Source organism: Typopeltis vanoorti, chromosome 4 (genome assembly GCF_054136105.1).
Source record: "Typopeltis vanoorti isolate ZY-2024b chromosome 4, IOZ_Tvanoo_1.0, whole genome shotgun sequence".
Classification (NCBI taxonomy): Eukaryota; Metazoa; Arthropoda; class Arachnida; order Uropygi; family Thelyphonidae; genus Typopeltis; species Typopeltis vanoorti.
In genome coordinates this window covers 115,703,237-115,730,354 of record NC_143552.1, presented here as the reverse complement: position 1 = coordinate 115,730,354, position 27,118 = coordinate 115,703,237, and the positions used below count along the sequence as shown (strand labels likewise).

The window sequence follows — 27,118 nt, the reverse complement described above, 5'->3', positions numbered from 1 at the left end:
TGGTCAAAAGAAACTTGCCCAAAACTAAACTATTTAAATTCGACTTAATGCTCAAAGAGCATGGGTTCCTAGCTTTGAGACTACCACCATAACATTGTGCTATTAATGCTATTGAGTATGTTTGGACAAAAGTGAAGAATTTTATTCATCATCACAATGTAACTGAGGATATTGATATGTCGAACCTTTTTAAAATGACTGAGTGCATTTGAAAAAATTTCTGTTTTTCTGTATAATTATTATTTTTTTATACAAAACTTTCTTAAAAATAAATGTGGCTTACAACATTTTTTATTTTATACCTTTTTTAAATTTTGTTAATACTATACATAAAATATTTCATCTGTTATACAAGCAAAATAGTTACCACTTTAAAAACTAGAATGTTCTTAAAAGAAAAGCTAATTTTCCAACGTGTAATAATAAACAAACCTCATCTCACAAGACGGATTGATTACCCTATTATTGGAATGGATTCTTCTTCTGCATATGCAGAGTGTTGAGGGTTCTTTCATCTGTGGATGAACAGTATCAAGCAATATTTGGTCTATATTTAAGTTGTAAATCAACAGGTAGAATTGAAAGAGGTACAGGAAGAGATGGTTTGATGTTAAATCAGTGTGAGACACAGGTGCTCATTACCTCCACTGTTATTCATCTATATGAATCACATTATGAACGAAAGTGGTATTATATGAAAATTGGAAGTGTTAATCTCAGCTCTTTACTTTATGCAGATGATGTTGTACTCCTAAATAAATCAATACAAATCTGTGGGATTCTCTGACTAAAGTGAATAACTGCTGTAATAAATTTAGTATGAAAATCAACAGGAAAAAGACATTGAAAATAGAAACATCGAAAACATCAACTGCATCTCGAATGGAGAATCCAAGTAAAACATTTCACTAAAAATCACATCTAAATGGCTATTTAGGTGCAGTTTTAGTGAAGATGGCAAATTAAATTTGGAAATAGATAACAGAGTGAATAAAGCTAGTATGATAGGAAGTCAGCTAAATAAATTTATATGGAATAAGAGAGAAATTAGTGAAAACACTTAACTAACTGTAAACAAGACAGTGTTCAAACCAATTTTAAATTATGAATCTGAGAGCTGAGTTAGAAATAAAATGCTTGATGAATATTAGGAAAGGAACTTGATGATGTTAGCAGATCTCATCTCAGGTAGTATGGTCATTTAACAGAATTTGAGAAGAAAGATTAACAGAACAAGTGTTTTTTGCTGAGATGATGGAGAAAAGACCAAGTAAGGCTAAGATTTCGGTGGATTGATTGTGCAGTAAGAGGAGAAAAAAATATAAGTGGATTCCTTGGAATGTTGACAGCTAACAGATTAATTTGGAGGAAATTTGTTGATAGGAACTTTTATAGAGTTGCAGTTTAGAAATTACGTAATGTATGTTACTATTATGTTAGTATCCCATGAGTCAGTAGATTAATTGTTAAGTGCTAATCTGTAGTTTTAATTTGACATTGTAGAGCACCAAGCATAAAATGAAAATCAAATTGAATGGAACCTGATTCTCTCCTCCCCCTCCTTTTATTGTATCATGGTAGAACTCTTCTAGCTCAGGATTTGAGGTGGAATGTATTCTAGAAGCCTTTACTACACTTCTGATGTTTGTCTGCTCTGCAGGCTCTGTAGCAAATTGTAGGAACCACAGGAATAGTTATTATAGTATGTAGTTTGCTAGACTGAACTCCTTTAGCATAACAGAGTGTTTGCTATAGTGAAAGTCATCTGTATAAAGTTTGCATTATTCAGTATTAAATTTTAATAAAGCACAGATTATTATAAAAAGATGCAACAAAAATATCTGTATATAAATTTCTTTATTGAATTAATACTATATGTTTATGTAAATCATACTCACAAAATGCTGTTTGCATTAGTATTAATACAGTGGGTGGGTGGAGGGTCGGGTAACCTGGAAACCCTGCTCAGATACAAAGCATGGAGCTTTGCAAACCACTACAGGCCTCTACTTATGCACTGAAAGACAACTTTTATTGCCCATTCACAAAACTTCTATTAACACGGCTTCCTGATTGGAGAGTGGATACACTAACCACTTGGCTAACCAATGGGATTAATTGCTATCATTGGCTGACTCCTATACTAATTATTATTTTTTAATTTTAATTTTTATTTATTTTTTACTTATTGTATCTCTGAATGGTTTATGTATCTGCTTTCTCTGATAGTATAAAGTAATAAACAAAGCCATATTATTACTTCTTTTTTTTTTTAAGTAAATGCAATAATTAATTTAAAAAATTATAATTATTTGGAGACTGATTGTCAGTCTCCAAATATTAACTTGTTCATGGTGTTATCAGAGGACCCACAAATCAAAATTTAATTTTGTTGAATGTTTGTTATATTTTGATGACATATTGGTAGTTAATGAAAGAAAAATTAAAGTTGGAGCATTATTAAAATGACTTTATCTTTCCCTTTTCTTCTCTTGGACATATGACCACTTTATAATTTTCGGAACAGAGCTTTTGTTGACTTTATTGCAGTTTTTTAGCTTCAAAACAACCAATATGCTACTTTGAAAATGTGATTACATTACACAGTTTTGTTAAAATAGAAATAATTATTTAAATTTATTCAATGACTATGTTAATGATGTTTCATTTGGAAAATTTCCTGAATAAATCATATTTTTCAGATATTTAAATTTTTTTATTTTATTGACTTTTTTTAAATATTCATAATGATGGTAAAACATATAACTTTTTCAGATAAAGAATGATTTTGATCGTGTTTTGCTTGATGCTCCATGCAGTGGAACAGGTGTTGTATCAAAAGATCCACAAGTCAAAATAAATAAGGTAATATTTACATTTATTTTATTTATTTTTTCTCTTATCACTCCTACACATAAAATGCTGTAAGGCTTACAGAAAACAAATACCCCATGTGTTGACAAAGGTCAGGTGCAAAATAATCTGTTGATATTATTTTTGAAGAACTGAAGGTTGTAGTTTTGGGGGAATACTTCATAAGGAAGGATGTTCCATAGAATTGAAGTACAGTAGATGGAATGAAAGAAGAATGGGAGTAGGCTCAGTGAGTCAGTTCGAGTGTAAAAGGTACTTGAGCAGCTGCTGCTAATTTTATTGTAGATTTAGAAGTGGGGGAAGTGGGAGCGATTGTGAAAACTGACTATGTATGAGACAGTGGCTGAAGAGTATGAAAAGAGAGATCATCAATTAGCCAGATTGCTCTCTTCTGAACAGTAGAAAAAATTTTTAGTGTTCTTAGGTGCATCAAACCAAATGTGAGAGCATATATATTTATTCTGTCATCTTCACTAACTTGTATTATGTCTGTAAGTAGAGACTAGTTTGCCAAATGCAGCAAGCTCTTGTTCTCTACCTTTTGTAGGCCTCTGAACTAACTTGTAAACTTCAATTAAATCTCCTCTTCATCATATTTTAACTAACCAACCAGTTCTCATATGCATCATGATGTAATTCCTCAGTCTTCTCTGAATACCCTCAATTTTATTATCCACTTTTAACACTGATTTTAACATCCATTAAAAAAATTGTGGTAAGTAAAGTTGGGAGTTATATTGTTGTGACTATTATGGTATTATTACTTTCTTTCTTTTTGGTGAGAGCCTCCACATCATCTTTAAAGAATGCAGAGAACCAACTGGTACTTCTGACCTAATATTGAATCCTCACCCTCATGTGGTATACCCCATTAGTAGATATTCACTGCTTATTAACAAATGAGGGGTGGGATGATAATTTGAGACATAGTCAACCAAAATGTATTTTCTGTTGACTTAAACCAGAAATAAATATGATGATATTTCATGTCAGATGGAATGTTGTTGCCCACCCATTGATTTCGTCATGGAACCAGGATGAACAGTGAACATTCAGCTCCTTGAAAAAATTCCAGTTCAACACCATCTAAAAGAATTGAAGATAGGAACCGACACCCTTTCTATTGATAGAAAGGGAAAAAAAATTGAACTTGTAGAAGAACTGGAAAAGTAGCATATGGACATAATTGGCATTACTGAGACAAATAAAACTAAAACAGGTGAGATCCTACTAAATAATAAGTAGTGGGTCTTATATTTGGATAATAATGATCAAGAAAAGGAAGGAATAGCGACAGCATTCAACCAAACATGAAGATAAAGTTGAGTGAAAGACAATTTCAAGTAGAATTATGTGGACAAACCTCAAAATTGGTTTGATGATTGCTTTGTTTCTGGATCATAACCGAAGCACCAAGACTCATCCCCAGTCATAACTTTCAGAAATTGTGACTGAGGATGAGGTTTGGTGCTATAGTTCTGGCCATTAAGAACTTGTTTCCTCAAATCGCGGCAAACATTCACAATTTTTTTTTTTTTTTTTTTATCCTCTATGAGCAAAAGAAGCGCAAATTTAGCAAAAATCTGTTGAACTCTGCTGGCATGAACTCCATGACAAATTTGTCTCTTCAGAAACTTGCTCGATGGTTTTTAGACAACCTTCATTGATTGCTTCGCAAACTTTTTCGATGTTTTCATTTCTTTTTTGAAGGTCAGCCAGATCATGGTTAGTCTTCAACTGACATGTCCCCATTTTTGAAAGAGAAAACCACTCATAGACCTGCATTTTTCCTAAAGCATCATCCTTAAAGTTTTATCAAAAAAGAAAAAATTTCATGCACACTCTCTGTTCCTTGTGGTCAGTCATCACAAAATCATCAAACTTGCTTGTAAGCACTTAACAAAAAAGCAGCCAGAACAATGAACCAGTTCACATAGGATGACGCCACTTGTCGACTGGCACGGAAAACTGCATACTCACGATTCCTAGCAGCATCCGTAGCTAGAAAATGTGCATGTACCAAGTTTCAGATGCTGGTTATTTTTGGGTACCTCACCCCACCTCGTACAATTCTGTTTCTGTTCTGTGGAATTGTCTTACTCTAGGACTAAAACTCTGTGTGCAAAATTGATATCAAATTTTTAAAAAATGGATTAAAGCTAGACAAACTGGGAAAAGAATGCAGAGAAGTGAATAGGGTTTCTGACCTAATGTCCACTGCATTCTGTTCATAGATATCTACATGGATACTGAATGAATGAGGATAGGCTGCAATTTGGAATTTAGCCAACCAGATTGTGTTTTCTATATTGGCTTAAACCAAAAGATAACAATGGTACAACATGAAATATCAGTCCAGCTTATTATCATCTGGTTAAGGCCTCCCTGTTGTTGGAAACCATGGAAAAGAGTAAAAAGTCAACTACTAGAATAAGCTCAAATTCAGTATCAGCAGAATTCCAAACCACAACATAATTAGTATTAGTGGAAAAAGGAATTAGACAAACTACATTGACATAATTGGTGTTACCAAAACAAAATAGACAAAAAAGAGGTTAGATTATGGTTCTAAATAACAACTACAAGGTATTATCATCATCCGTTCCAATCCACTGCTAAATGATGGTCCTTACAAGATTTCTCCACTTGGTCTTTTCCTGTGCTGCTCGTTGCCATACCATTCCGTGTTTCCTAATTTCATCCTTCCATTGGCTAAATGGTTGTCCTCGGGGTCTTTTACAGTCTCTGGGGGGGGGGTCCAATTTATTATTTCTGATAAAAGATTTATAAGTTGGCTATTCATAGCTAGTATTTTTGAGGAAATTACAATGTGTACTGAATATTAATTATAATACTTCCAATATTCATCAACATTACACTGCCATCATCAGGAATCATAGAACAATGGTACGTGCGTGCAGATGCTAAACTATCTAAATGGGGCTAAAGAAGGGCAACCAGAATTGGGCCTAGAGTCCTAAATGCTATCCCTTAGTTGACTAAATTGAGTGGGCTTGGCTGTTGGAGTCAAGTTCTGAGGATGAGTGTTTTCAAAATTTGGGACAGTTCCATTCACCCAAATTTGTTGAGGTTTGGAAATTATTGCAGGTGCATCGAGCTTGTCGTGCAACACAGTATTGCAAATCAGTCATCCTCAAATCCAAATCTGGCTTTGCAAGAGCCAAATGTAAAAACTGACCTCTTTGCTCCGATTGCATTTGAGCCTTCTGGTCCCTTGCCAAGGCTGTTAGATGTATCTGCCTTTCTCAAATCCAGTGGATACCATTGTGATTCCACCAAACTAACTTTCTGGCATCAGTCTTATCTTATTTCTCTTGTCTAGATCTTTATACAAGAATTACTCGTTGCATGTCTCCCTCCCTCCTCTGCTCTTTCATCTGAAAGATGTCAGAAGAATTTTTTTGCTTGAATACCAACAAATCTCTCAGTTCAGATCTCTCCCATAGTTGTGCGCCATTATTAATACCCAACTTGTATTGTCTGTACAAATTGTCATTACATGTGGTGTGCATGCAAACCTATATTTACCCAATCCCAAAAAAGGAACAAAAGTGAACTATCAGACTACCCATTGCCTTCATCTCATTCCTCTTGAATGCATGGGAGAAGGTTATAATCAACAGCCAACTTCTTTATTATAGGTATCTCTACAAAGCTTGTATTCTGTTACTATCACTCCACAGCAGATCTCTCAACCTTCTCCACCTTTGGACACATGCTATGAAATGTTTTGGACTAACTCTTGTGGGTCCACTTGATATTTCAAGGACATTTGATTGGATCTGGAATAGAGGTCTACTTACCAAGCTATTGTCTTATAGTCTTCCTTCTGCCATTTGCAGTTGAGTCACCAGTTTTTTTTCCTTTGCTGTTCCCTATGTGTTATGGTAGATGGTTCTTCTCTTCAGATTTTCCTTTTCAGTGCTGGATTACCCCATGGAACTTAGGTGGATTTTGCAAGAAATAAAGCCGGACTGTATTTCGGTATCACATTCCGATTATTGAATGCTTGGGCAGCTATGTTAAACGCACTGGTTGTGGGCAATCTTTAAGCTTGCAATGTTTATGCACTGCAAGATTTATCAAGTGAGTAACAAGTATACTGTCATTAGCAAAAGCAAAACTGTATCTAAGAGAAAGAAAGCAGACAATAAAACAAAGCCCTGAGTTATTTCTGCAAAGTCAGATTTCAGTTTCAGCAAAGAATGAAACTAAAGTTCTTGTTGCAAGCCACTTGCAATGTGCTTATTTTATTCTTGGATTTCATTGGCACCCATATTGCTTGGATATTGAACAAGAATTTTAATTGAGGTTGGGAACAAAGGCCTTAGTTCTAGCAAGAATAATTTCTGTTAACTAGATTGGAACAGCTGTTTGGATTGGAAAGGTGTAAGTAGTAGTCTATTTACACTTTTTGGAAACCATAGAATGGAAAAGTATCCCACTTTGTGCTATTTCAGTGCCAAAGCACATAAGGTTGAGAGTGACTGAAGGAAAGACCTTCTGTAAGAGAGGAAACTTGCACAAGTTTGTCTAGTTTTCCAGGAGTAGAGAAGAGGCAACCTCTACAATCTACTTGGAAGGAAACTGGTTAAGAAAAGATCAAGAGTTGGAAGAGTAGAGAACATTATTTGGTGTTCTGCTTGGTAGATGGGCAACTTGCTATAGATCATTAGTTACAGCTGGTGCTTTTGCATTCCTTCCAGCTTGGTTGGTGAAATTGGAAAAGAGTTTTCGATATAGTCATCTAGGAAGATGACTTGTCCATCTGCATTCTCTGGCATGAAACATCAGATCATGAATGAGAGGTGGTGAAAAGAATCATTCTGAGTATATTGGACAGTCAAAATGTACTGTGCTGTTATATCTGCTGTTTGAAGTTTAGTCAAAAACAGAATGTCATGTCTGAATGTAAGTGATGGTGTACATCATTTGTGTTTGTGTATCTTACATCCTTGTATGTGTGTGTTTCCCACTCACTGATTGCTAGATAACTTGTGAACTCAGCTCTAGAAACCAAACATGAAAGTTTTTCGAACCACTTAAGGATTTCAGTAAGCAGAATGATGATGATCTCACCCTAGGTGATGAAATTTATCTACCATCTATTTGCATTCACACAAACCACAGCAGGAGATTTGAACCCACAGTCTATTGGTTAGAGAGCAGTGATGTTATCTGTGTAGCTAACCAAGTTAGTAGTTGATGAAATGACCACTGAATGAATGTGTGAGTGTCAGTGAATATGAAATTGTTTTTAGTAGTAGTTTTTGTGTTGCTTTTATATATTTATTCTTTTTGTTTGTTTGTTTGTTTCTTAGTGTTGTGTTTTCAGGGTTCTTGCTTTTTTTCTCTTTGCAATTAATAGTTTCATTAATTCCTTAGTTTTAGTGTTTTATATTTCTGAGAAGTGCTTTATGGTCCGAAGAACTGGTTTATTTGCATCCAGTAAAATATCAGTAGACTTAACAAAGTGAGGTAACACCATCAAAAAGCATTGACTATAAACCATAATCATAACTTTAAAAAAAATTAGATGATAAATTATTTCCATCTTATTTTCATGACTACCACTTTTTTTAGCAGAAGCCTGAAGAGGCTTGAAAAAGTACAATGTGTAGTCTCTAGAGCAGGTTTCTGGATTATTTGATTCGTAGTCCACCTACAATACTAAATGTGCTATAGGTTTACAACTTTTGTGATTAGGACTAACATGACTAAAGTCTTACAAACATCTATGCTATGGCAGTTTATGTTAATCATTAAGGATGATATTTTTGAAGAGGATGTTATTGTTAATGAATAACTTGTTTTAATGCTCTTAGCTAATGTTGACTTGTTTTTTTTATTAAAGGATGAATCAGATATTTTAAGATGTTCTCACCTTCAAAAAGAACTTCTTCTGGCTGCCATCGACTGTGTAAATGCCAATTCACAATCTGGAGGATATATTGTATATTCCACATGTTCAATTTTAGTAAGTTTATTCAGTTTACTATTTCTAAAGATACAGGATGTCCACATTGGACCTCCCTAGTTTCAAAGAACAGTAAAAAAATTGAAATGTGGAAATATGTAAGGTTTGGGTTGTTCAAACGTTCTAGAGACTCTACAAGTTTCATCCGGAAATTTTTTTACAAAAATTTGGTGAGTGTTCCTTCACATTTGTGCAATTTTGACACATGGTCCACACACTTAAGTGGTAGTAACATGTTGAAATTAGGGAGGTCCATGTGGACACTATGTATTTTTATTTATATGTTTAGCAGTAGAGACGGAGGAAAGTATAATTTCTTTTTATCAGTGTCCATTCAAACAAATTACATAATGCTTTTCTTTTTATTTTTTTATGATAGTCCCACTCTTGAAATGTGAGAAACCTTTAATACATTAGTTCTATGAGTGAGTTAACCATTGAATAATGCAAGTCATACTTTAGAAATGAAACACAGTACCATTTTCAACCCACTTCAAATATCCAGTATGCAAGATAGTGATCTCATATGCCAGGCATTGGATGTTATCTACGCTTGAAGTAGATCACCTATTCAATATAATCAAAAATACAAGAGTGCTGGACAGAGAAATCTTTATATACATTTTTTTTTTCATTATCTTTTTCTGGTGGATATCCTCAAGGAATGTTATCAGTGATTATGATTATCTAACATTGTGCTACTTATGTAGCATTTTCTGAAATACTCCTAACTGCATCAACCCATTTATCTGGGTCCTCCTGCCATTTTTATACAAAACAGTGTTTTGTACAGGTTGAAAAGTTTAAAGTGCTAACTTTATCTCCCATCCTATTTATGTGACCATACTATCATGGAATTAGCTATCCTTGTGCATTCTTAAACATTAATGATATCAAATTTTTTTGATATCTTTATTTTTAATATGGTTTTGTCATCGATACCATCTGTTCACTCCCCTAATTTTTCTCAGATCTGACATGTCAGTATCTTCATTCTTTGATGAACTCTTTTTTTTTTCTAACCTAATTCTCAGATTCGTATGTTAAAATAGGTTTCATACTTTGTCTTATACACTTCTTGGAAGGAAGTAATGGACCCCATCATGTGGGGAGCAAACAGCCATGGCACCTACCTTAATAAGATGTAGGACCTCCTTTTGCTGTGATGACTGCAGCAATCCTATGGAGCATACTTTCTACAAATGTATGTTAAGTGATCAATGGGAATTTTGGCCCATTCTTCCTGTAGGCACATAATGAGGTCTTGGACTATTGTGAAGTGGATGTCCCTTGTCCTTACCTGGCACTCCAGTTCATTCCATTAATAAGGTTGAGGTCAGTGCTCTGTGGAGGCCAGTCAAGTGTGATGACGTTCATGTCCACAAACCACACAGTTACAGCAACAGCTTTATGACATCATGCATTGTCTTACTGAAAGAGAAATAGTCATTTCCAAAGAAATGCCACAAAGTAGGAAGCATTGCATTATCCAGAATGTTCAGACATCTCTCGGAGTTCAATGTTTGTGGCACCACATACAGAGGTCCAAATCATAAACAGGACCATACCATCACTTCCAAATTTCATAGTTGAGGTTACACACTCTGGTTAGAGACATTCAGGGCATCTGCCACACCCACACCTGTCCATCTGCTTGGTCCAGTGCTTCATAACACTACTTTCTAATCTTCCATGTCCTATGGTATAGACTCTTGGCACCACTGAAGATGATGCTGCATGTTGGTTTGGGTAATGTGGAACTTGCATATTGTGGTCCAACTATGGAAACCAATGTTGTGAGCCTCTGTTCTGATTGTTTTTGTGCAGATTTGTTTCCAGTCATTGCCCGAAACTCCGCATTTAATGTGGCTGGTGAATATTGGTTTTTGCAGATTATCCTTCGTAGCACCATACAGTCACATTCGTTGAATGTGGTGGGTCATCTACTGCAGGTAGCACTTACAGTTGACTCCCTGCACTTCCATCTTAGTATGGTATCACTGATGCATATTAAGACAAGCTCAACAATTTGCCAAACAGATAGGCCTGCAATGTGGCATCCTATCACAGCACCTCTTTCAAACTTTTTCCCTACTCACAGCCATTTCACCCAGATATAGTTGCACTGACTTGAGAACATGGTATTTCTCCAATTTATACTGGCTACAAACACATGGCATGATGCACCTTGTCCATGAGTGTGTCCATTGACTTCTTTCTAAGCATATACTTTATCTGAAGTATATACTCTAGCTTGTTCTTTTGGTTGATTTCTCTCTTATTCTATATAAACTTGTTTAACCTGATATCCAACATTCCAATCTTACTTGTTTTATTATCTGTTTCCATAATTAGGTATTGCAATATGCATAAGCAGCTATTAAAATTTTTGTCCTTCCTCACACAAATTATTCTTAGACTTTGGCTGCATGGATTTTATTGAAATTTTGTATCCATTATTTTTCCTATAATGCTATATATGTGTTCCTAAAAATCACGACATTATAGAATTTTGTGCAATAAAAATAACAGAGCTTATTGAAAAAAAATAGGGCAAAACACTCAAATCTGCACAGTCTCTAAAGTAATACCATATACACTAAAAAAAAAAAAAAAGCTACTATAGTTAATACTATATTTCTTTAGGCCTTGTCCTAATCAACTTTGTAGCACTCGCAGTTGTTCCTGATAAACAACAACTTTTATTTTCATAGCATTGTCTCTCTGAAAGTACAGTGTGGATTCCTTTAGGATTGTTGCTCTCACAAAATGTTCATTACTGGGATTCTTATAACCAGATTAATTACTCATGTTTCGGGTGCTGTATTAAAGACATTATTACTATCTCACTCATGAATTAATATCATTATTATCCCACAGGCATTATTCACAATAATCCTATCATACTTCCCATAATGCATCCAAAATCTCATCATGTGAAGAGACACAATACCTATCCTATCTCTCCTTAACTGATTCATTGACAAAGCACACTAACAGCCACTTCATGCAACCCATTTCACTTATTCACTATCCTCATAACAAAAAATCTGAATCACACATCCTTACTAACTGCAACTTTACTCAACTTCCAATGAAATTGAGTAAAGTTGTTCCAACCCATTGTTCTCTCCTCCCCCCCCCCCAAGACACACACACACACACATCTCCATTCTATAAAGCTCTTTTAGTAGCTGCCATGTTTCTGTCATCATATCTCCTGGTTTTTTTTTCCTTCTGTCTACCAATTTTTGTAACCCATGTTCAAATCTTCAATCTGTTCTCATATATGGAACATTCCACAGTCCAAAAACCATCTTGGTTACCCACCTCTGAATCTTCTCAGCCACTTCCACATCTCCAAGGTTTTCATTGAAATTTTGTACCCATTGTTTATCCTATAATGCTACATATGTGTTCCTAAAAATCACGACATTATAGAACACATGCATACATAAATCTTCAAGGCCCACCTTTCTAATTGGGTTGTGGGGATATAATCTATCCAGCGAGTCCTTGGCCTTCCACGTGTCCTCCCACCCCTCTGGCTTGGCAAAGAGGGCCTGCTTGGGTAGCCTTTCTTGTGGCATTCTGACCAGGTGCCCATACCAATGTAACTGTGATCTCTCAACATGGAGAAGCAATGGTTGAGTATTGAGGGTTTCCCGCATTGCAGAGCTTCTGACTCGGTCGAGTTGTCAGCCCTGCAACCCCTCAAAGGAACCTCCTTTCAGCCGCTTGGATTCGTGTCTGCATTCTTTCAGTCATTACCCAACTCTCATGACCATAGGTGAGGATAGGGACATAGACTGTATTGAAGACAGCCAGCTTTGCCTTCTGGCTTAACTCCCGCTTCAATACTACCGAACGGCCAAGCTCCCGCATTATATGCGCTTGCTGAGCTAATCCAAGTATCTAGCTCTACGTCCCACTTTCCATCACTCATGAATATGGACCCAAGGTATTTAAACTTCTCCACCTGCCTCAGTGGAACGCCACTCACATGTAGAGTGCACTGGGATGGTTGTCTTGAGACCACAAATGTTTCAATTTTGGCCACACTGATCTTCATTCCAACTTCTGCACAAACAGCTACAAACCTATCCAGGGTCGGCTGGAGGTCATCTGTGGAAGAGCTAAGCAGAACTAGGTCATATCCAAAAAGCAGACGTCCAATGCTACATCTTCCAATTCTGACACACTCACTGCCTCGGCTGTGCCTATCAATTCAGTCCATAAATATTATGAAAAGGAGGGGTGACAGAACACACCTTTGGTGGAGGCCAAAGGAGACTGTGAAAGGTTCAGACTTTGTGCTATTTACCCTGACACAAAACTCCAGGCATTCATACAGGGACTTGATGGCAGCTAATAGTTGGCCATTCACTCCATACTCCTATACTACTTGCCAAAGCTTATCCCGAGGAACCCAGTCATATGCCTTCTCCAAGTCCACAAAACATGTGTAGACATTCTTGGCATATTCCCAAGATTTCTCAAAGACTTGCCTTAAAGTGAAGATTTGGTTAGTTGTGCTTCTACCAGGACGAAAGCCACATTATTCTTCTGTAACTTTGACTGAACTATGCTTCTGCTCCTTTCCAGGCACCTAGCATATTCTTTCCCAGGCAGGCCGAGTAGAGAGAGAGAGATGCCACGATAGTTGCTGCAATCTCTTTGGTCTCCCTTCTTGAAGACTGGTATTATTATGTCTGTCTGCCATTGCTTTGGTGCTCGCTCAGATATCCAAGCAGTCTGACACACTCAAGTCAGCCAGAGAACACCCTCTCGATTTAAGGCTTTTAGCATTTCGGGCCGAATTTCATCATCACCAACAGCCTTGCCCAATTTTATTGCTAAATGGACCTCTTCTGTTGCGAGACTAGTCATCACTCTGATCTGCATCTCTTGGATATCCACAACTGCTGGGCCACCTGGGTTAAGAAGGCTCTTAAAGTATTCCCTTCATCCGAGGAGGATATCCTTCTCGGTTGTTAAAAGTGCACCATCAGAGGCCTTAATTGCCCTTGCTGTGCACGATTTCCTCCCTCGAAGGTGGCGTATGGGCTGCCAGAATACTTCGTTTGCATTTGCATAGGATGAGTCTAATCTTTCTCCAAAGGATTCCCAAGCTTTCTGCTTTGCTGTCTTTATTGCCTCAGCAGCAGCTTTTCGTGCCTCAGTGTACCGGAAACACATCTCAGGTAACCTGACCCTAAGACCTGTTAGGTAGGCCTCTTTTTTTGCCCGGACAGCTTTTTGGACCTCTTGGTTCCACTAGGGTGTCCTTTTCTCACCCATTGCCATGCCGAGCCGCTTTCTGCCACAGAGTGCAGAGGCAGTGACAGCAGTTCTGAACAGCTCCCACTCCTCCTCAATATCTGCAGTATGCTTGGGAATCTCTTTGAACCTGGAGGAAATGTCATCTGCAAAATTCTTCCTCACAGCCTCATTTTCCAATGCTTCCCATTTCACACAGTATAGCTGTTTAGGCCTACCAGCGTTGATGGTAGCATCTGGTTTCTGAAACCGTAGAGTGCAGACAACAAGGTGGTGGTGGTGGTCATTTGACAGTTCTGTCCCTCTCTTCACATGAACATCCAGCTCTGAGGAAAATAGGTCTGCTGAGACTATAAATAAGTCAATCAAAGACCTTTGTCCAAGTGTATCCCTGTATCAGGTATACTTATGGAGTTCTCGGTGCTGGAAGAAGGTATTCATTATGGACAAGCTTAGTACTGCAGAAGTCCAATAATTTCAACCCATTCGCATTAAGATCAGGGTCTCTGTTCCTCCCAACCACACCCCTCTGTATGTGGGTCATCTGTTCCAACATGTGCATTGAAGTCTCCCATTAGCAGGACTGATTCCATGTCTGCCACCATGTCAAAAGCAGCATCCACTTCCTCTAGGAAGGCAGAGTATTCTGACTCCAGATTAGGTGCATAGACTTGCAGCACAACCAAGTCGTGGTTTTTCATCTGGAGTCTTAACACAGACAGCCGGGGTCTTTTGAGTACCCCCACACCTGCCTGAGCAGACATTGTTGGGCTCACACCAGAGTAGTAGAGTTTCCACTCCTCATCCAGGTCAACAGTTCTAGAGCCTCTCCTCTTGGTCAAAGAATGCCTAACTAAATCTAGTTTGTAGCGCTTGGCTTCCTCGACCAATTCCTTCTCCTTTCCTGCCAGAGAGAAGATGTTCCAGTTGCCTAAAGCCATTATCGTTGCCATTTCTGTCCTTTTGCAGAACCATTGCTTTGCGCTGCCCCTTAACACCTCCCCAAACAGGTAGTGGGCCCATTAATGGAGTTTCCTCTTTATAGAATTTTGTGCAATAAAAATAACAGAGGTTATTAAAAAATAGGGTTATGGGCAGAACACTCAAATCTGTAGTCTCTAAAGTAATACCAGATACACTAAAAAAAAAAAAAAGCTACTGTAGTTAGTACTATATTTCTTTAGGCCTTGTCCTAATCAACTTTGTAGCACTTGCAGTTGTTCCTGCTAAACAATTTCTTTTATTGTCATAATAGCATTGTCTCTCTGAAAGCACAGTGTGGATTCCTTTATTGGTTAGCAAATCTGAGAACATTAGCCCAGGTGTGAACATATCAAATCGTTATAAAGAGGAATAATAATAACCTCTTTGTCCCTACTAGTTGGTATATTTTTGAGCATCCAAGTGATCTTCTGTGCTATTTTGTCAAGTTCTGTATCAACCATAACTCCCAGATCCCTGGGATATTTTGCAATATCCCAGGCACTTCCAGTTCACTACCTCAAAGATTACATCAGTGCCTGTCTCATCAGCCATTACTTTTCCTTCATCCTGATGATAAACCTTCATAAAATAATCACTCGGTAATTCAACTATTTCTTCAGTTCATACCTGCAGAAGAATTCAAAGAATTCTTTCGGTAATCATATTTCTTTTTATTTGCTGGAATATTACAAAAGAATTCTTTGGAATGCTGCTCAGCTCTGCTAATTTCATCCCATAATATGATTTTAACCTTCATTACCATACTTGTCACCTTTTTTTGCCTGTGCCTTGTATTGTTCAAGAGCCTGTTGGTCACACTTCAGCTTATATTCTCTCCACAACAATTTCTTCTTTCACAGCTCATGCTTGATGATACTACTTATCCATTTAATTACAGCCTTCTTTTTATTCTTCTCACCCTAGGAATGCAGTCTAATTCAAATATCCTTGAATTACTTCCCATGCATCAATGACATTCTTTCTTTGCATTATATCATGCCACTGTGCTCCAAGTTGTCCTCTAAATTTAACATGATCTCCAGATCTGCTATTCCACACATGACTGAGAATTCAGCATGACTAAACACCTCCCAGAATAACAATAAATGGCCACTCTCTCCAGTTGGAAGCAAAATGACTACCTTGAATATGGATCCATGAGTTCTCTCCAACACATCATCTCAAATAATTATCTTGCAGTAGCTGTGTAAATCCAATCAATCTCTCCTCATTCCAATCTGTATCCCCATATTTAGTCACTCATGATAATGACCCTGTCCTTACTTATAGAACTAATCTGCTGCTGGTGCATATCATCTAGTTCTGCTCTTGCACCCTACGTCGACATTGCCCTATTGACCCTTATCTCACACCAAATAGATTCGAGTGCATTATCTATCTCTCTCTCTCAGTCATGAACTGCCTTTTCAAAAATCCTCAAACTTAGTTGGTAGTAACTCTTCTACTATCACTAACAACACCCAACCACCCATTTTGTTCTCTCTGTCTATTCTAAAACTAGAATAACCCTACACTTTATTCCTGAAACTGTATTATCTTTCACCAGTACAGCCACTCTGGGCTTGCAGACCATGCTCTGGATACCCGCGAGAGAATACGTTGGAAGAAAGCCACGTTAATACACCACAGCAAATTTAAATATGAAAGATTATTCATGGAATCAGCCTCAGCTCTAAAAAAAAAAATTTTGAAACCTCAACAAATTTGGGTACATGAGACTGCCCCAAATTTGGGAAGCTTGCATCTTGAGAACTTCAGCCAAGACAACCAATATAGCTCGCTAGGGGACACCTTTAGGACTCTAGGAACAACAGTAGTTTTCTCCTTTCTGCTTCATTTGCTTTTTGTAGTGCCTGCGTGCACGTGTCATAGTTATATGTTCCCATGAAGATAGCAATGTGACATTGCCAAAATATAGCAAGACAAAGCAAGACCTCCAAAATGTAGGAGGTATTTATTAAAGTTTCTTTTAATTAATATTCCAGTATATGTTCTAAATTTCTTACATAATTTAATAGTTGTGTTACCAACGTATAAGCCTATCTACAAGAATTACTATCATCCATGGAGATTCTATCGCACGCAAGGTCTGCCAATATGGCAAACTAAAGCTGAAGATATCGAGACAACTAAATTGTGTAAAATTTAAGCACCGTTTCTCTTCACAGAAGGCTATGCACATTCTCCTAGCAGGCGTAAACAAAGCTATTCGTACGCTAGAGGAGGAGCTTTCCGACATGCTGAACCACAACCTTTGGGCGATTCTCTACGACGTCACATGAACTTCGGTAGCAAAAGAATTTGAAAAGATACGAAGTCGGCATATCAAAAAATTTGAAAACTTGAAAAAAGGACTCTGCCTCCGAACCTCAACAACCACTCAACACTGTAATCAACCTTTCTTCCGTTACTTTGAAGCCTGAGGCACTCGACGCATTGGCATGTGGCCACAATTTCGCCATATATCCTTAAAAAAAACCTGCCGAAGAAATAATGATTTAGATAGAACGTGGTATCCACAACCTTCCAAACCATATCACCATCACCAACAATATCAGACTGGATGTAGCCGGTGTTCTCACCAAAGCAAGACCACCAAAAACCAACCAATCCAAAGGAGAATATAAAGCTCTGCAAGAAATGAAGAAAAACAAGGAAATAGTAATCACCAATGCAGATAAGGGAAATGCCACTGTGGTTGTCAACCAAACCGACTACACAGGTAAGCTTAATGCTTTAATGTTAGATCGGGCTACCTACCTCCCTCTCCCTATTGAGTATAATTCCCACCAGCTCCCAAATTAGAGCTCCAAAGGCTCCTTAAGAAGGTCACTTCATGGCCTGTGGAAGTTACCAACAAACTAAAACCTTTTAATTACCCCCCCCCCCCCCCCCAATATATGGACCTCCAAAAATACATAAACAAAATGTGCTATTATGTCCCATAGTAGATGGCATTGATTCCCCCACATACAAATGAGCCAAAGCGCTCACACACTATACTGACAATACACCATCACACACAAAAAAAACTCAGCCCACTTCAAAGCCAGTATAGAACACCTCTCACTCCAACATACTAACATAATGGTCAGTTTTGACATCCCCCCCCCATTCACAAATGTCCAACTCAAGGAAACCTTAGAGCTCATCCAAACCAAATTTCCTCCCGATATCTCAACCCTATTTCAGTTCACAGTGAACTCAGGCTATTTTGTTTTGCAAGAAAAATTCTACAAACAGATAGAGGGAACAGCCATGGGTTCACCACTCACCCCACCCCCAGGTCAACTTCTTTATGGAGACTTTTCAAGAGAAAGCTTTCAACTCAGCCCCACAAAAACCCACTGTTTGGCTTTGCTACATTGATGATGTGTTTGCTATTTGGCCACATGGCTCAGATACATTCCACTCCTTCTTAACACACTTAAACAACCAACACCCCAGAATCCAGTTCACCTTGGAAAAAGAGGAAACAACAGTCTCCCTTTCCTAGACACTCTAATCACTTGCCAGCCTGATGGATCCTTGGTTTTTCTCTATTTACAGAAATCACCAGCAATTCTTCCCCCCTCCCCCCCTCACAACAATATGGGATTATAAAAACACTATATAACAGGTCAAAATTAATCTGTTCAGATGACAATACCCTAACCACTGAACCAAACCACATCCTTAACACTTTCTTAGCCAATGGCTACAAGCCCTAAAAAATATTAAAACCAGTTAACCACAACCTCCTTCCTCTCCTTCATAATAAAGATTACACTAAATCCATCACCATTTCCTATATCCAGGGCACCTCTGAAAAGTTAACCATAATCTTAAAAAAATATGGCCTTACCTTGTTACAAACCATATAAAAATTGCCATCCCTTATGCACTCCACCAAAGACCAACCACTTCCCCTAGACCTCCCTGGGGTATAACAGGTTGTTTGCAGTCCTACTTTCGCCGAACAGGCAGGACAGCGAATGTCAGAATTTCAGAACACAAAGACTACATTCGGTTTCACCAGTACAGCCACTCTGGGCTTGCAGACCATGCTCTGGATACCCGCCACAGAATACGTTGGAAGAAAGCCACGTTAATACACCGCAGCAAATTTAAATATGAAAGATTATTCATGGAATCAGCCTCAGCTCTAAAAAAACTTTCCAAACCTCAACAAATTTGGGAAGCTTGCATCTTGAGAACTTCAGCCCAACAGCCAAGACAACCCAATATAGCCCACTAGGGGGCACATTTAGGATTCTAGGAACAACAATAGTTTTCTCTCTTCTGCTTCATTTGCTTTTTGTAGTGCCTGCATGCATGTGTCATAGTTGTATGTTCCCATGAAGATGGCAATATGATGTTGCTGAAATATAGAAGGTATTTATTAAAGTTTCTTTTAATTAATATTTCAGTATACATTGTAAACTCCTTAAATAATTTAATAGGCATGTGTTACCAATGATATTTGGTCAAGATACTAATCAAAGATAAAACTTCTTCACACCTGTTTCTGATACTTCTAGCATATATATACAAACATTTAAGACAGTTGGGTCCACTAGAACCACTTGCCCAAGTGATCCCTGTTCACACTCATTTTTGAGTGTGCACACCCAAATGTCAGTTTCCCTATTTATACACATCACACCATGCATTGTTCAACACTGTCCTTCAAATATACAGGGTGTTCGGGATAAATTTGACAGTTTCGTAAGGAAAAAGAAAATCTTCTTTGTATCTATTAAATTTAATGAATTGACAAAAAAACATTACAGGCAGAGTTAATTACAATACTATCAACAAGATTTACTCAAAATAACCACCATTAGCATCGATCACAGCTTCAATTCTGCTTCGGAACCTCGAACAAGCTGATGCTACAGTCTCCCTGGGAAGGGCCGCAAAAACTGTTTTAATTTTATCCATTAACTGGGCTTTTGTATTACTGGAAGTGCGATTGGTGTCTTTTTCAACTGCGCCCCATACAAAATAATCCATGGGGTTAAGGTCTGGGGAGTTTGGAGGCCAAACATTTGGACTGGTGAAGTCATAGAAATTTTCAGACAACCATTTTTGACTTTTCCCAGAGGTGTGGCAAGGGGCCGAATCCTGCTGCCATACATACGGCCTACCATTGGCTACCCTTGTTATCCAGGGCTTGACTACAGTTAGCAACTCCACGAACAAAGCCCGAATTCCAATGCCAGGGTTCTTCAACACCTATTCCTGCAGATTTGCGAGGAATTCTGCTGTACGAACGCAATCAGATCGTCTGCTAGGGATCTTTCTTCTTGCTACATCCTCGTAGTCACCATTGCAAGTCTCTAGTTCATGCCTGATTGTTTTTACTGTATTCAGGGAGCATTGGGCAGCAGTCGTAATATCCTTATTTTGATGGCGGGCACGAATCATCATGATACAAGTTATTCTCTTCCATGATTCAGGTGGGTTCCAGCTATCCATCCTTTCTGACATCTTGTATATGAATGAAGAAGGGTCCAAACTTTTAAATGAAGAGAAGTGTGTGTTAATACATGTAACTTACGGAAAAATATAATTAATTATAAATATGTCAAATTTATCCCGAACACCCTGTAATTCCTTTCATCCCTCAAATTCACTCCATAAATCTATGAACTGCACACCATTCCTCCTACACAACCTATGAATTGAAAGGTCTAGGAATGAAAAGATCTGTTTTTGGAAACAGAAACAAAATCCTACTTTTATATTTTAAGACAAATAACAATTTTTTCATTCTTAATGTAAATGTCTTTTTGGAGATATCTGCATTAAGATGTTTCTAAATGAAATTCATGAACCCTTGTTTGCAAACTCTTTCAAAACAAACTTGTATAGGCAATTTTATTGAAAATAGTAATGAGAAGCCCTAGCTGCAAGATTTCAAATATTTCAAAATCCAGATTGAAGGAGTATATTTGGTGGCTTCAGATTAGAGCAGCACTAAAATATGAAGAATTCAAAATGAGTATCGTTAAAATAGACCGGGAAGTTTGGAATGCTTTCAAAGGTATTGTTGAAGAATTTTGGGTTGATAGTAAAGCTGGAAGTGACCAAAACAGAATACTATATAGGGCAGAGAGATGTCAATGAAAATGCACTCTTTCATTCTCACCTGAACATCTTTTCTGAAAACCCTGGTACAGTTAATGACATGCATGGTAAATGTTCCCATCAGAACATAATGGTATTGAAGTAGTGATACCCAAGAAAATGGAATGCATTTATAATGGGAGATAATAATCTCTCAAGTATCCAATTGCTTTGGGAAATAAATTTGCTAATTAGCTAACTTAGAGAACAGTTACATATTTGCTTTTCTAGCAGCCATTCAAGGACCGGCGAACTGAACATTTGGTTATTTTTGAATTGGATAATTGAATCATTATACTTATAAGAACTTTTAAATTTTATGCATTTTTTATTTTATTTTTTATTTTTATTTTTATTTTTATTTTATTTATTGTAAGTATAGCCAAATATGCAAGTACTTGGATTTTGTTTGTTTATATTCATCTTACAATATACTTTTCTTTTCTAATTAACATGGGCTTTTTAATCATTGATCAATCATTAATTAAGCCTCAAGTTCTATCCTTTGTAATATGAAGCCCTGACATGCCAGGAAAAAATAAGTTCCATTTTTAAATTTTATATCCTAAAATACATAAAATCCACCAAATTTAATCCTAGGATACAAGTCTTGTAGACCAGTGTGATTAATCCTGCCATTTATTATCCCTTTGATGGAATACCTATTGTATACATTTCTGAATATATGAGGGGGATCTAAATTGAAAATATGATTGGCATAGATAATGGATATAGCGCATTTTTCCTTTTTTTTTATTGCAGCCTGAAGAAAATGAATGTGTCATCGATTATGCTTTAAAAAGGCGCAATGTTAAAGTAATGCCAACAGGCTTAAAGTTTGGCAATGATGGTCTTACAAGGTAAGTGTGTTATAGAATTTATGTCTATGAATTATGTCTTCTGGTATAAATCAGAAGCTAACCACTGTGACAACTAATATCGTAATATGTGATTAAACTGCTCATCAAAAGTTGATTTAGTGATATCCTAACTTTCCATGTAACTGTAGGTTCAGTAGAAATTTATTTTAAAATATGATTGTGTAGATACAGCAATCCCTCGATTAGTATGCCTAATGTGTTCTTTAAAACAGGCACATTAACCGAAAATGCGCTAATCAAATATAATAACCTATGGAAAAATGTATAATTCATTCCTCATATTTCTTTTTTGACCCTTAATTTTTTTTTATAAAAGAATTAGGGTATGTCTCAGGGCTAGTTAAAGGAAAACCATGAAGCTGAAAGACTATAAATTTATTATTCTGCTTCTTAATAAAGAATTGAGCTAACGTAGTTTGGCGGGCATTCTGTTTCTTTTTTTCATACAACTGACAGTATGGCCCTATTGCCTCTTCTGCAAATTTTACTGGTTCTCTCTTCACCAGGGTGGTCAGTTTCTAAGCATTTTTGCTTAAAAACTTCGATTGTACAAAAACTATTTTCAAATTGTTTCTGTGAAACCTCTTTGGGCTTGCCAGTGATTAAATTTTCTTCATATTCCTCAGGATCTTCCCACTGTGTATCTAAATTTAGCAGGTTGGAATGACTGAAATTCTCAGAATGAGATTAAATTCATTTGAAAAGCCTCTAAAATCATTTGTACAATGTGGAAGAATGTGCTTCCAAACGACTCGCATATTGCTAGCAGTAATTTCATTTGCCTTTGCGACTTTATAACCAGGCTGAGATTTTTCTGATTTGGCTAGAAAAGCATTCACTTCCAAAAAAAGGCCGGTTTCATGGACATTAAATATTTGTTGATCATGATAGTCTCCTTCTTACACAATTTTCTTCAAAATCTCTGGATATCTCCTTATCTGCAATTGTAGCTTCTCCTATGATTAGAACATTATGTAGGCTATTTCTCTTTTTGAAATGCTGAAATCACCCAGCACTAACATGGAAGTCTTCTTCTTTCCAGGTTACAAAGAGACAATACTTTTGATTTAATAAGGCCAGTGTTTAGCAGGATCCATTTTTGGTTACAATCTTCGATCCATGTAAAAAGATGTCTCTAATTCAATCATTATAATACTTTGATTTCGAGTACATGCATGATGAACTCTTTTACTCATGATTAAAGGTTAGGAAAATAATTTAAAATAAAAAAGTATGGAAAACAATTGTATGTGATATGATCAGCAAAATACTATGTAAAGCAGATGACATAAATTTTGGCGGTAAATTTGGAACCTAGTGTACATGGAAATAGTGTAGTATGCCATTAAAAAATAACTTTGTAAAATGTTTCAAATCGGTAACTAAATTATTTCATCCTGGTGAGTGATTTTTTAAATAGTTAGCCATAAAAAATGTATAGATCGAAAATTTTTTAAATAAGTGTTACAGATTTTTAAGATGTATATAGGCGCACTAATCGAATTTGGGTATCAAAAAAAATGCCGCATTAATCGAGGGATTCCTGTATTTACATACTTTTTTTTTTTTAATTTATAACATGATTTGTGTTAAAAAATATGAAAAAAAAACACTTTTTTACCCATTCTGGGTATGTAATGAGAAAAAAAGAAAGCCAAAAAATATTACTTACACTTCTAAGGCAATGGAAAGGTAGGAATATGTTCAGATTTTTATAGTATCAAGGACTGACAGTAGAAGTTCTCAGTTGACTGAAGTTTCTTATGTTGTACAAAATGGGGGGGGAGACTTTCAATGAATTCCTTTCACTTGAAGTATTTGGAAGAATTGCTGTTTTATTTTTAGAATGTTTTTTTTCTTCATGTTGCTTAAGAATAAAAGCCAGATAACTGGGAGGAAACCTCCACATAGTCTTTAAAGAATGCTGAGAACTGATTGGAACTTTGACCTAATGTCCAATCCTCACTGCCACATGGTGCACCCCATTAGTAGGTATCCACTGGATACCGAACAAATGAGGATGGACTATCGGTTAGGGACTTAGCTAATCAAATTGTATTCTGTATTGGCTTAAACCAGAAATAAACACTATGGTACAACTTGATGCTGGTTCATGGTGTCTGGGCCATGACATGGTTAAACAAGACCTTGGTTGTTTTCATCAGAGAATGAGTATCAGTGGTAGAGAAATCAAACTGGCAGAAGACCTAGACAAGTACCATGGACATAATCAGTGATACTGAGACAAAGAAAAATAAAACAAGTGAAATCAAATCCTACTAAATAATAAATATAAGATGTTTTTTTTTGGGCAGTAATGATCAGAGAAAGGAAGCAATAGCATTCAACACAAAACGTGAAGATAAACTTCTTGATTGGCAGGCAATTTCAAGTAAAGTTATGTGGGAAATTTTCAAATTGGGGAATTGGACAATGAAACTCTTTTGTGCCTGTGGTCCCAGAATGAAGAAATAGAAGGAATAAAGCCATAGAAAAGCTGATCCTTGCTGGTGACCTAAACAGCATGGTAGGAAATCAATCACAGGCATGTTCTGACAAATGGAGAAAAGGACAAAGCTACTAATAATGATGGTGCCTTCTGGATTCCTGTTAAGAAGGATATGAACTAGTTATTACTAGCACCTTGTTTCAACATATAGATGTGCACAAATTCACATGGAGAGAAGATTCAAGAAAAAAGAATTATTGATTGTTATTGTTTAGTGATATCTTCATGCTGGTTCAGGATACAAGAGTATACAGGATATTTGCTATTAGAAGTTATCACCATTTAGTTTTAAGCAGGATAAAAATGAATATCATGTTGAAAAGAAAAATATAAAGAAATATATACTTTGCAATTCTTTTTCACCACCCTTGTAGTGAAAAGAATTGTGAAGTGTCTTGTTTGGGCACTGGAAGTGGACAGTAGTAGATGTAGGTGCAATCTGGGTTTGTGTCAGAAATGAGATTTCTGGTCTGGAAGACTGCAGGTGATGGTGACATCATTTATGTTTATGTTAATGCCATGGATGTTAGTAAAGTAGGTGTGAAAGTGAGTTTTTAGTGAAGAGAGTTTGGTATGATTTGTATGTTGTAGCTGGTTGTGATGTGACTTTTTTAATGGAATGAGTTTATGAGGGAGATTCACTTTTGTCATGGTCTCACTGTTATTGTTTGTGAGAGTCTTCGTAGATTTGATCATAAGTTTGGTTAGATGAAAGGATATAGTGGGGGATATGCAGTGAGACAAGATAGACTCTTGGACATGACTTCCATACAGAGAGAAATCAGTCTCCATGCCATGCTATGACATGGCCTCGACAGTCCCCCCCCCCACACACACACCAGTACTCAGACTCCCTCTCCAAGCACAACTTGGCAGAGTATATGACAACAGAGTTATGCACCAGTTAATTGGGAATCCTAACTTGTTATTGACAAGTTTGAGCCTGAGGCACCACTTGTAACTGTTTTACCCTTGAATGGAGGAGTTTTTGGGTCTCTAAGTATTTACATGGCATTTGCCACTTCAAACCCCTCTAATAAGCTGGGCAGTAGTATCTCACTGTGCAATGAAGAATATCTACCATTTAGTATCTTAATTGGCATTTCCTCCAATTAAGAAGGCATCTCTTTGTAGCAGGAATACTCTGGTTTTGCCAGAGTCCCTTTTGTGGAAACAGGCCACATTGTGGGAAGACAAGGTTGACTTGATTATCAAAACAAGTGCTTTTTGTTAGGGTGGCAGGAAAAATTTTGACTCAGAGGAAATTCAAGATCTAGGTGGATTGATACAGTAAAAAGTGCCTTGAAATATAAGATCTGACATATAACAGATTCATTTGGAAGAAAATTAGGAAGTTAGTGAAGTAGAGTTTTTATGTAGTACTGTCATCATTGGCATCTTCTTCTTCTTGGCTTCCCATATTAGACAATTGTTTGCCTGTAACATTTTCATGAGTTTAAAAAGTCTTCTGCCTATCTCCTCCTGGGTCTTCCTCTTGATCAGTGTCCCTTTGTTTTATATTTCCAAGCAATATTTGGCCATCTATTCTCATTCATTCTTTCTATAGTTTGTGATATCTTCTGTTAATGTTAATTATAGATAACTGTTTTCTTCATTTCTTATCTTGTCTATTCTTTTATAGTCAACTCTGAAATATTTCATATTTCAGAATTGGTTTGGCTATTATTTTATATAATTTTATTTGGGTTGTTCTAGACATCTGTTTACTGAAGTGTCTATTCTAAGTTCCAATGACGGCTAGGAATTTTTGCTTTTTATATGTAATGTCAATTTCTCCATTGGGGCTTATATAATTTCTTAGATATTTAAATTTGTTCACTAGAATAGAATTTTTATTCTATTACTTTGTTGTGGATGACTAGTTTGCATCTTTTAATTTCTTTACCTTGAAATGCTATTGATTTTGTTTTATTTATTGATATCTTCATGTCATACTGTTCCATTGTTTTGTTCAATACATGTAGATTTTTCTGTAATTGGTCTTCATTTTCAGCAAAAATAACTTGATCATCAGCATACAATGTTAGCTAACTAAACACATTTGTCCTAACATTCTCTTTCAAATTTTCAGTTCCAGAAAATGTGTATAACAGCTGTTTATAATACATTCATTGGATAATACAAAAAACACTTAATCAATATAAAGCAAAAAGAATATATATATATATATATATATATAAAGGCAGTCCCTAGGTTACAGACGACCTGACTTACGTCGTTCCATACTTTCGAACAAGCTCTCCCATAAAGATAATTAAATAAGTGAGTTCCAAACTGTGCTGCAAAATATTCCAATATTTTCACTAAAACTGAAATAACCGCACCAACTGCACACTGCAACTGTTAAGTAGGCCTATGTTCTGACTTTGGGGGCACCATGAAAAAATCCTGATATACTAAGGACGTCATGAACTGAAAAAGTTTTGGAACCATTGAATT

At 36.6% G+C, this 27,118-nt stretch overlaps 1 protein-coding gene across 2 annotated transcripts in view; it reads left to right on the top strand.

Annotated features, from left to right (window-relative positions):
* Positions 1-27,118, top strand: part of LOC150107625 (28S rRNA (cytosine(4447)-C(5))-methyltransferase) — a 181,852-nt gene that overhangs the window by 147,780 nt on the left and 6,954 nt on the right. For both annotated transcript variants that reach the window (XM_090391435.1, XM_090391434.1), the window contains 3 exons: positions 2,776-2,865; positions 8,750-8,872; positions 22,031-22,128. In XM_090391435.1, the coding sequence (XP_090247561.1) occupies positions 2,776-2,865; positions 8,750-8,872; positions 22,031-22,128 (311 nt within the window). The remainder of the gene's footprint in view (positions 1-2,775; positions 2,866-8,749; positions 8,873-22,030; positions 22,129-27,118) is intronic.